The sequence below is a fragment of the Hyla sarda genome, chromosome 1 (genome assembly GCF_029499605.1).
Source record: "Hyla sarda isolate aHylSar1 chromosome 1, aHylSar1.hap1, whole genome shotgun sequence".
NCBI classification, from domain to species: Eukaryota; Metazoa; Chordata; class Amphibia; order Anura; family Hylidae; genus Hyla; species Hyla sarda.
This window is the reverse complement of record NC_079189.1, coordinates 587548760-587561420: the sequence shown is the minus strand read 5'-3', so window position 1 is coordinate 587561420 and position 12661 is coordinate 587548760. Positions and strand designations below refer to the sequence as shown.

The window sequence follows — 12661 nt, the reverse complement described above, 5'->3', positions numbered from 1 at the left end:
CACATAAGAGGACAGAATACATACACACTGTATATAGCATCACATAAGAGGACAGAATACATACATGCTGTATATAGCATCACATAAGCGGACAGGATATATACACACTGTATATAGCATCACATAAGAGGACAGAATATATACACACTGTATATAGCATCACATAGGAGGACAGAATACATATCACATAAGAGGACAGAATATATACACACTGTATATAGCATCACACAAGAGGACAGGATATATACACACTGTATATAGCATCACACAAGAGGACAGAATACATACACACTGTATATAGCATCACATAAGAAGACAGGATATATACACACTGTATATAGCATCACATAAGAGGACAGAATACATACACACTGTATATAGTATCACATAAGAGGACAGAATACATACACACTGTATATAGTATCACATAAGAGGACAGAATACATACACACTGTATATAGCATCACAGAATACATACATACTGTATATAGCATCACATAAGCGGACAGGATATATACACACTGTATATAGCATCACATAAGAGGACAGGATATATACACACTGTATATAGCATCACATAAGAGGACAGGATATATACACACTATATATAATATAATATAAGAGGACAGGCTATATACACACTGTATATAGCATCACATAAGAGGACAGGATATATACACACTATATATAATATAATATAAGAGGACAGGATATATACACACTGTATATAGCATCACATAAGAGGTCAGAATATACAGTGGGGATGAAAAGTTTGGGCACTCCAGGTAAAAATGTGTATTAATGTGCATAAAGAATCCAAGGAAAGCTGGAAAAATCTACAAAAGGCATCGAATTACAGATTAGACATTCTTATAATATGTCAACAAAAGTTAGATTTTATTTCCATCATTTACACTTTCAAAATAACAGAAAACAAAAAAATGGCATCTGCAAAAGTTTGGGCACCCTGCAGAGTTAATATCTTGTACTGCCATTGGCAAGTATCACAGCTTGTAAACGCTTTTTGGAGTCTTTCAATTCTTGTTTGAGGTATCTTTGCCCATTCTTCCTTACAAAAGTCTTCCAGTTCTTTGAGATTTCTGGGCTGTCTGTCACGCACTGCTCTTTTAAGGTCTATCCATAGATTTTCAGTTATGTTGAGGTCAGGAGATTGTGAAGGCCATGGCAAAACCTTCAGTTTACCCCTCTTGATGTAATCCCCTGTAGATTTTGAGGTGTGTTTAGGATCATTATCCATTTGTAGAAGCCATCCTCTCTTTAACTTCAGCTTTTTCACAGATGGGATCAAGTTAGCACCCAAAATGTTATTGAATCCATTTTTTCTTCTACTCGTGCGATATTCCCTTTGCCACTGGCTGCAATACGACCCCAAAGCATGATTGATCCACCCCCATGCTTAACAGTTGGACAGAAGTTCTTTTCATTAAATTCTGTTCCCCTTCTTCTCCAAACGTACCTTTGCTCATTCCTACCAAAAAGTTCAATTTTAACCTCATCGGTACACAGAACTTGTTTCCAAAATGCATCAGGCTTGTGTATATGTTCATTTGCTTTAACTTCCATTGTTCCTTATGACTGCCATTTCTTAATTACATTCCGAACAGAGGATATTGACATGTGAAAACGTTTTGCTATCTTCTTATAGCCTTCTCCAGCTTTGTCAGCGTCAACTATTTTCAGTTTCAGATTTCTAGACATCTGCTTAGAAGAACCCATGGTGCTGATTGTTGGGGCAAGGTCAGATGAGTCTGGGCATTTAAAACCTTTGAGACTGACATCACTTTTTTTTCCCAGATGATGATTGAGAACAATCCATGACACTGGCAGGACTCAGCTTTGCAAAGGGGGCAGTGCATGCTATAAATTCTGCAGGGTGCCCAAACATTTCCAGATGCCATTTTTTTTGTTTTCTGTTATTTTGAAAGTGTAAATGATGGAAATAAAATCTAACTTTTGTTGACATATTATAAGAATGTCTAATCTGTAATTTGATGCCTTTTGGAGATTTTTCCAGCTTTCCTTGGCTTCTTTATGCAAATTAATACTAATTTTTACCTGGGGTGCCCAAACTTTTGATCCCCACTGTATACACACTGTATATAGTATCACATGAGAGGACAGGATATATACACACTGTATATAGCATCACATAAGAGCACAGGATATATACACACTGTATATGGCATCACATAAGAGGACCGGATATATATACAATGTATATAGCATCACATGAGTTGACATTGTATATACACATGGTATATAGCATCACATGAGGTAACAGCAGGGATGTGCACACATAGAATCAAAAGGGGGCATGAGCCCCTGCCCTTTTAATGCACCTGCCCTGTGATGCCCTCACTGACTGGGACCTCCGCGGAGTGATACAGGTCCCATTCTGCTGACATTCTGCAGGAGGTCCCTTACCTCAGAAATTGTGTTGTGTTAACAAATGTAAAGTTTTTACAAACTATTTTTATTTTTTTAATAATGAGAAGTGCCGCTTTTTTACTTGAGCCCCTGCCCCCAAAATGTCTGTGCACGTCCCTGGGTAACAGTGTATATTCACACTGTATATAGAATAACATGAGATGACAGTGTATATACACACAGTATATAGCATCACACGAGGTGACAGTGAATATACCCACAGTGTATAGCATCACATGAAGTGACAGTGTATATACACATGGTATATAGTATCACACAAGGTCACAGTGTATATACACACGGTATATAGCATCACATGAAGTGACAGTGTATATACACACGGTATATAGCATCACATGAAGTGACAGTGTATATACACACGGTATCTTGCATCACACGAGGTGACAGTGTATATACACACGGTATATAGCATCACATGAAGTGACAGTGTATATACACATGGTATATAGCATCACACGAGGTGACAGTGTATATACACATGGTATATAGCATCACACGAGGTGACAGTGTATATACACACGGTATATAGCATCACACGAGGTGACAGTGTATATACACACGGTATATAGCATCACATGAAGTGACAGTGTATATACACACGGTATCTTGCATCACACGAGGTGACAGTGTATATACACATGGTATATAGCATCACACGAGGTGACAGTGTATATACACACGGTATATAGCATCACATGAGGTGACAGTGTATATCCACATGGTTTATAGCATCACATGAAGTGAGAGTGTATATACACATGGTATATAGCATCACATGAAGTGACAGTGTATATACACATGGTATATAGCATCACATGAAGTGACAGTGTATATACACATGGTATATAGCATCACACGAGGTGACAGTGTATATACACACGGTAAATAGCATCACACGAGGTGACAATGTATATACACACGGTATATTGCATCACATGAGGTGACAGTGTATATACACACGGTATCTTGCATCACACGAGGTGACAGTGTATATACACATGGTATATAGCATCACACGAGGTGACAGTGTATACACACATGGTATATAGCATCACACGAGATGACAGTGTATACACACATGGTATATAGCATCACACGAGGTGACAGTGTATACACACATGGTATATAGCATCACACGAGGTGACAGTGTATACACACATGGTATATAGCATCACACGAGGTGACAGTGTATACACACATGGTATATAGCATCACACGAGGTGACAGTGTATACACACATGGTATATAGCATCACACGAGGTGACAGTGTATATACACACGGTATATAGCATCACATGAAGTGACAGTGTATATACACACGGTATATAGCATCACACGAGGTGACAGTGTATATACACACGGTATATAGCATCACACGAGGTGACAGTGTATATACACACGGTATATAGCATCACATGAAGTGACAGTGTATATACACACGGTATATAGCATCACATGAAGTGACAGTGTATATACACACGGTATCTTGCATCACACAAGGTGACAGTGTATACACATATGGTATATAGCATCACACGAGGTGACAGTGTATATACACATGGTATATAGCATCACACGAGGTGACAGTGTATATACACATGGTATATAGCATCACACGAGGTGACAGTGTATATACACATGGTATATAGCATCACATGAAGTGACAGTGTATATACACATGGTATATAGCATCGCATGAAGTGACAGTGTATATACACATGGTATATAGCATCACATGAAGTGACAGTGTATATACACACGGTATATAGCATCACATGAAGTGACAGTGTATATACACGCTGTATATACATGAGGTGACAGTGTATATACACACGGTATATAGCATCACATGAGGTGACAGTGTATATACACACGGTATATAGCATCACATGAAGTGACAGTGTATATACACACGGTATATAGCATCACATGAAGTGATAGTGTTTATACACACGGTATATAGCATCACACGAGGTGACAGTGTATATACACATGGTATATAGCATCACACGAGGTGACAGTGTATATACACATGGTATATAGCATCACATGAGGTGACAGTGTATATACACATGGTATATAGCATCACACGAGGTGACAATGTATATACACACGGTATATAGCATCACATGAAGTGATAGTGTTTATACACACGGTATATAGCATCACACGAGGTGACAGTGTATATACACATGGTATATAGCATAACATGAGGTGACAGTGTATATACACATGGTATATAGCATCACATGAAGTGACAGTGTATATACACGCTGTATATACATGAAGTGACAGTGTATATACACATGGTATATAGCATCACATGAGGTGACAGTGTATATACACACGGTATATAGCATCACACGAGGTGACAATGTATATACACACGGTATATAGCATCACATGAAGTGATAGTGTTTATACACACGGTATATAGCATCACACGAGGTGACAGTGTATATACACATGGTATATAGCATCACATGAGGTGACAGTGTATATACACATGGTATATAGCATCACATGAAGTGACAGTGTATATACACATGGTATATAGCATCACATGAGGTGACAGTGTATATACACATGGTATATAGCATCACATGAGGTGACAGTGTATATACACATGGTATATAGCATCACATGAAGTGACAGTGTATATACACATGGTATATAGCATCACATGAAGTGACAGTGTATATACACATGGTATATAGCATCACATGAAGTGACAGTGTATATACACATGGTATATAGCATCACATGAAGTGACAGTGTATATACACATGGTATATAGCATCACATGAAGTGATAGAGTTTATACACATGGTATATAGCATCACATGAAGTGATAGAGTTTATACACACTGTAAATGGCATCACGTGCATGTAACCAACATATCGGGACATTACACGGGGCTTTATATCGGGACATTACACGGGACTCTCCCCGCTCTCTATAAGCGCAGACTAGGAGATGGCTCGAGCCCCGTCACTCCTCCCCCACCTGGTCCACAGTCCCAGGCCCCGCCCCCGCTCGCGGCCGCCGGACACCTCTGGCAGGGCGCTCTGTGATTGGCTGTCGCTCTCCATCCGGGTACTTTGCGCAGTTGCAGCTCGTTCGCCTAGAGGTACCAATATGGCGGAGGTAAGGAGGAAAACCGGGCCGGAGCGGGGGGAGGGACGATACAGACGGGAATCCCGGGCTCCACAGCCCCGGAAACCGGACAAATCCCCCCCTGATCTCTTCCTCACAGCCCCATCCGTCGCTAGAGGGGAGCAGGGGCCGGAAGCTGCGCTCTAAGGCGAGAAAATCGTCATTAGGCCGTGGGTGGGAGCGGACTGTCCGGGGTGGGGGGAGGGACCCGGGACGGAGAGGCGGCGGCCGGGACCAGTGGTTTCCGGTGTGAGGTGGCCGATGAGGGAGCTCGGTGAACCGGCTTGTCACGGCTCCTTGTCCGGCTCCCTCATCGTCCGTGTAATCCCCGGAGGTTGTGTGATGGACGGCGAACCCCGGCCGAGGTGTGTGCCCCGGCGACAGTGCACATCCCCGGGTGATGAGCAGCACGTCTGCCCCCTAGTGGAGGGTACGAGTTACCCCTGTGCCCCAGCATCCCCCCTCAAACTGGATGGAAGTTCATTCCTATTGGTTGTTGTCCGGTGATCTGTCCAATGGCGATTCCCCCGGTCACCGGAGATAAGCGGCAGCAGTGACGCTCATCCCCATCTTAAACTTTGAACACCTGTACACAACTTTTTTTTTTCTTTTCTTAAGGCAAAGTTCCCAACACACTTCCTATATGTCTGTACATCAGTAGTGTGTGTGTGTGTGTGTGTATGTATGTGTGTAATATATATATATATATATATATATATATATATATATATATATAGTGTGTAATGTTTACTATGCCAACCCACACTTCAATAGCCCACAATAGTGTCTGGACCGCTAGTGCAGCGCACCGCGCTGTAGAGTCTCGCACAATTTCGGTATACGTTTGGGAAATGGACGCAGTATGGTCAGTAGTCTACTTTATTAAAGGGGTTTTCCAGAAAAAAATCTTTTATATATATATATATCAACTGGCTCCATAAAGTTAAACAGATTTGTAAATTACTTCTATTAAATAATCTTAATCCTTTCAGTACTTATGAGCTTCTGAAGTTAAGGTTGTTCTTTTCTGTCTAAGTGCTCTCTGATGACACCTGTCTCGGGAAACGCCCAGTTTAGAAGAGGGTTGCTATGGGGATTTGCTTCTAAACTGGGCGTTTCCCCGAGACAGGTGTCATCAGAGAGCACTTAGACAGAAAAGAACAACCTTAACTTCAGAAGCTCATAAGTACTGAAAGGATTAAGATTTTTTAATAGAAGTAATTTACAAATCTGTTTAACTTTATGGAGCCAGTTGATATATATATATATATATATATATGTGTGTTTTTTCCTGGATAACCCCTTTTAAACTTGGTAAACTTAGGCTGGGATAACGTGTGCGGCATACCTGGTCCCAGCCTTAAATGAACACTGTCAGATAAAAAAACTTTTGATATGTTGTAAAGCATGTATAACCAATAGGTTTTCATTAGAAAATATTCAGTATTTCATACTGAAAAAGCCAGTCAAACTGCCCCCCTGCCTGCTTGGACACATACTAGTCCTGCTGTGTCCATGCATCATCACCTATGTCATGGACACACTTCCTTGATTGACAGCTGTGAGCGCAGGGATCCCACCTGGAGGAAAAATCCTCCCACTGTCCGCTTGTGTCCCGCTACTGTCAGTGAGGAGAAGCTGGGAGTTGTAGTTCTTCTAATTCTAGGGGAGATGTGAGCAGACATCATACTGAGGGAGGAGGCGGAGACCTGCGCAGTGAGGCCACGCCCCCTCCCTTTGAGAGGAATTCAGACTAGTGAGCTAAACTAAAAGTGTAATAAAAAAATAAATAAAGGTGCTAGACACATAAAAATTAGATGTACATGGTCAGGATTAGGTACCGAGTGATATATAAAAATTAAAAAAAGATTTTTTTTTTTTTTTTTTTTTTTTGGATCTGACTGGTACGCTTTAATCTCAGTGCAACTGAAGACAACGTGTATCATTGTGTAACATCCGGCGTCCATTATTTTTTTTTCTGAACGTCACAAGATGCGATCCCCTGTACGGTGCAGGTCCGGCGAGTCCAACCATCCAGTGTCCAAGCTAGGACACCGGATGAATGTGAACTGTCCCTTAGTGCGCACATCAGGGGTTCACCATGGTATATGACAACTTTAATTTATTTTAATTTTTTTACTACCCAACTTTAAACTCCTGTATACAACCCCTGATGACCCCCTTTTCCTAAGTGACGTGTATGTATATATATATATATATATATATATGCCAAATCATGGGATGTTGCAGAATCTTGTAATACCTTTTATTATTGGCCTAACAGTATTTTGTAAAGACAAGCTTAAAGGGGCACTCCGGCCCTAAGACATCTGATCCCCTATCCCCCCACCACTGCTGGGGACCCCCGCAATCTTTCATGTAGCACCCCGCTATCATCAGCCTCCGGAGCAAACATTGCTCCGGGTCTGATGAATCACGGGGCAGGAGTATTGTGACGTCACGCTCCACCCCCTCAGTGCAAGCCTATGGGAGGGGGCGTGGCATCTGCCACGCCCCCTCCCATAGGCTTGCATTGAGGGGGCGGAGCCATAACGTCACAATACTCCGCCCCCGTGATCATGATTCATCAGACTTTAATAACATCTTATATTATTGGCCTAACAGTATTTTGTAAAAACAAGCTTTCGGGAGTCCTCCCTTAAAGAGGTACTCCGGCCCTAAGACATCTTATCCCCTATCCCCCCCTCCCACTGCTGGGGACCCCGCAACCTTTCATGCAGCACCCTGCTATCATCAGTCTCCGGTGCGAACATTGCTCTGGGTCTGATGAATCACGGGGCAGGAGTATCGTGACATTACGGCCCCGCCCTCGTGTGACGCGCCACGCTCTGCCCCCCTCAATGCAAGCCTATATATATATATATATATATATATATATATATATATATATATATATATATATATATATATATATATTATTATTATAGTAAAACTTCTTCAAAAGACCACCCCACTTATCTAGACCAGGTTTTGTATGATGGATTTCTAGTTCCCTATACTTTTTGCATACTGGGCTGTTTTCTTTATAGGACCACTTATCTACAATACAATATTGGGTGGTCTTCTCAAAGAGGCTTCACTATACACACTGTGAAATCCATTTATTTTTATTTTTTTTATTACACATTTATTATGCAGTCATTAAGAGACTAGAAGACCACTTTTTGGTGTTAAAAAATAAATATTATAGTTAAAATGCTGATTTAGTGACTAGAGCAGTGTACCCCAAACAGGGGGTCTCCAGCTGTTGCAAAACTGCCCAACATGTCCTGATGGCAGATGTAGTTTTGCAACAGCTGGAGGATATATTCAGTATATGCAATTATACGTTCCATCTAGAGATGAGCGAACTTACAGTAAATTCGATTCGTCACGAACTTCCCTGCTCGGCAGTTGATGACTTTTCCTGCATAAATTAGTTCAGCTTTCAGGTGCTCCCGTGGGCTGGAAAAGGTGGATACAGTCCTAGGAGACTCTTTCCTAGGACTGTATCCACTTTTTCCAGCCCACCGGAACTCCTGAAAGCTGAACTAATTTATGCAGGAAAAGTCATCAACTGCCGAGCCGAGAAGTTCGTGACGAATCGAATTTACTGTAAGTTCGCTCATCTCTAATTTCAATGTAAACTGAATGACTTGAAATCCTACACATCAAATCTGTGCAGAATACTGTACCTGTGAATAGACCCTAAAGGGGTACTCCGCTGGAAAAACATTTTTTTTCTATTAAAAATTCTTTATCCTTCCAGTACTTATTAGCAGCTGTATGCTACTGAGGAAATTCTTTGCTTTTTGAATTTCTTTTTTGTCTTGTCCACAGTGCTCTCTGCTGACACCTGATGCCCATATCGGGAACTGTCCAGAGAAGGAGAAAATCCCCATAGCAAACCTATGCTACTCTGGACAGTTCCTGACACGGACAGAGGTGTCAGCAGAGAGCACTGTGGACAAGACAAAAGAGAAATTCAAAAAGCAAAGAATTTCCTCTGTAGCATACAGCTGCTAATAAGTACTGGAAGGATAAAGATTTTTTTTTAATAGAAGTAATTTACAAATCTGTTTAACTTTCTGGCACCATTTAAAAAAGAAAAAGTTTCCACCGGAGTACCCCTTTTTAACATCTCCCATACACCTTCAATAAGGCTAATGTCTTATGGCTTCACATTGAACACAAACCATAGTTTGGAGCTGAAATCCGAAAAACAGAGCTGATTCCTTCGAAAATAGCACCACACCTGTCTTCGGGTTTTGTGTTGGTATTACAACTTTGCTTCATTCACTTCAGTTGAACTAAGCTGCAATACTGCATGCGACCTGCGGACAGGTGTGGCGCTGTTTCTAGAAGGAAGCATCAGTTTTTTTTTGTTTTTTTTCCCCCTAAGTCTGACTAACCCCTTTAATAACTATTTGGGGCATGTACCATTGCCTTGCCACCTCAATGGTAAATCTACCACACCCCTTGGTCATAGATTACTGGCAGATTTACCCTTGAGGAGTCTGAAAATTCGGAACCTCTATCTCTGTGGGATGTAAAAATGGTTTATTGTATGTTTTCGGGACTCTTGCTGACCTGTCCCCTGTCTCTTCTCTCTTTCAGGCTTCGTTTGACAGTTCGAGCCCAGGTTGGTCCCATTTTATTACCGTCTAAGCATCGCTTCTCCCTGGCTTCTTGAGGAGTTAAGTCTCAGCCGGGGAAGATGTCATGTTAGATCTTCTGGACAGTCACCTGACCATAGTATTCATGTAGTGATGAGGATTAATGGGAGTAGAGTTCCCTGTGTGTTCCCTGCGCTAGGGCTACACGACCGCTTTAGTCTTGTGACCTGGGACCTAATGTGACCGCTGCTCCCTGTTTAAAAAAAAAAAATCGAAATTTTTGGTTACAGCCTTAATTCTAACGGTCTAGTCACATGGCAGAATTTCCTTTTGCGGAATTCCGCCTCAAAATAAAGCCCATAGGCCGAGATTTATCAAACTGTGTGAGATTAAGTGGAGAGTTTTTTTTTTCCACAGCAACCAGCTAACAAGCTGTGGTAAAGTGAAAGCTGAGCTGTGATTGGTTACTGTGGAAAAATCACTAAATGTATTTATTTTTTTTTCTCTCAGGGTGGGTTCACACTACGTTTTGTCCCATACGGGAGCGCATACGGCAGGGGGGAGCTAAAACCTCGCGCTCCCGTATGTCATTCATTTCAATGAGCCGGCCGGAGTGAAACGTTCGGTCCGGTCGGCTCATTTTTGCGCCGTATGACCTTTTACAACCGGACCTAAAACCGTGGTTGACCACAGTTTTAGGTCCGGTTGTAAAAGCGCATACGGCGCAAAAATGAGCCGACCGAACGTTTCACTCCGGCCGGCTCATTGAAATGAATGACATACAGGAGCGCATACGGTGACATACGGGAGCGCATACGGCAGGGGGGAGCTTAAACCTCGCGCTCCCGTATGTCACCGTATGCGCTCCTGTATGTCATTCATTTCAATGAGCCGGCCGGAGTGAAACGTTCGGTCCGGTCGGCTCATTTTTGCGTAGTGTGAACCCAGCCTCACACAGATTGATAAATCTGGGCTATAGACTTCTATGGGATTCCGCACTCCCAATCACACTTCTGAATTTCCACGCAAGCGGAAATTCAGAAGTGTGATTGGGAGTGCGGAATCCCATAGAAGTCTATGGGCTTTAAAGGGGTACTCCGGTGGAAAACTTTTTTTTTTTTTTTAAATCAACTGGTGCCAGAAAGTTAAAAAGATTTGTAAATTACTTCTATTAAAAAAATCTTAATCCTTCCAGTACTTATTAGCTGCTGAACACTACAGAGGAAATTATTTTCTTTTTGGAACACAGAGCTCTCTGCTGACATCACGAGCACAGTGCTCTCTGCTGACATCTCTGTCCCCATTAGGAACTGTCCGGAGCAGCATATGTTTGCTATGGGGATTTTCTCCTACTCTGGACAGTTCTTAAAATGAACAGAGATGTCAGCAGAGAGCACTGTGGTCATGATGTCAGCAGAGATCTCTGTGTTCTAAAAATAAAAGGATTTCCTCTGTTGTATTCAGCAGCTAATAAGTACTGGAAGGATTAAGATTTTTTTAATAGAAGTAATTTACGAATCTGTTTAACTTTCTGGCACCAGTTGATTTAAAAAAAGTTTTCCACCGGAGTACCCCTTTAAAGGGGTACTCCGGTGGAAAAGGTTTTTTTTTTTTTTTTTTTTGATGAACGGGTGCCAGAAAGTTAAACACATTTTTAAATGACTTCTATTTAGAAATGTTTATCCTTCCAGTACATTTTAGCAGCTGTATGCTACAGAGGAAGTTCTTTTCTTTTTGAATTTCTTTTTTTTGTCTTGTCCACAGTGCTCTCTGCTGACACCTCTGTCCGTGTCAGGAACTGTCCAGAGCAGCATAGGTTTGCTATGGGGATTTTCTCCTGCTCTGAACAGTTCCTGATACGAGCATCAGGTGTCGGCAGAGAGCACTGTGGACAAGAATAGAGATGAGCGAACTTACAGTAAATTCGATTCGTCACGAACTTCTCGGCTCGGCAGTTGGTGACTTTTCTTGCATAAATTAGTTAGCTTTCCGGTGGGCTGGAAAAGGTGGATACAGTCCTAGGAGACTCTTTCCTAGGACTGTATCCATCTTTTCCAGCCCACCGGAGCACCGGAAAGCTGAACTAATTTATGCAGGAAAAGTCATCAACTGCCGAGCCGAGAAGTTCGTGACGAATCAAATTTACTGTAAGTTCGCTCATCTCTAGACAAGACAAAAAAAATAAAAATAAAAAATTCAAAAAGAATAGAATTTCCTCTGTAGCATACAGCAGCTTATAAGTAGTGAAAGGATTAAGATTTTTAAATATGTCATTTACAAATCTTTTTTAACTTTCTGGCACCAGTTGATAACATTTTTTTTTTTTTTTTTAAATAATAATAAATAAATAAAAGTTTTGCACCGGAGGACCTCTTTAATTTTGAGGCGGAAATTCTCCCGTGTGAATAGACCCTAACAT

General features: G+C 41.4%; 1 protein-coding gene across 2 annotated transcripts in view; it reads left to right on the top strand.

Moving 5' to 3' along the window:
• The first annotated feature begins 5513 nt into the window (after positions 1–5513).
• The window catches only part of MIER3 (MIER family member 3), a 39460-nt gene continuing 32312 nt past the window's right edge, over positions 5514–12661 (top strand). The window contains exons 1-2 of one of the 2 annotated variants that reach the window (XM_056552558.1): positions 5514–5617; positions 10244–10268. Coding sequence is in view for 1 of the 2 variants with exons in the window: in XM_056552557.1 (XP_056408532.1) it covers positions 5609–5617; positions 10244–10268 (34 nt within the window). In the remaining variant the exon portion in view is untranslated. The remainder of the gene's footprint in view (positions 5618–10243; positions 10269–12661) is intronic. The other variant, XM_056552557.1, reaches the window with a different exon arrangement.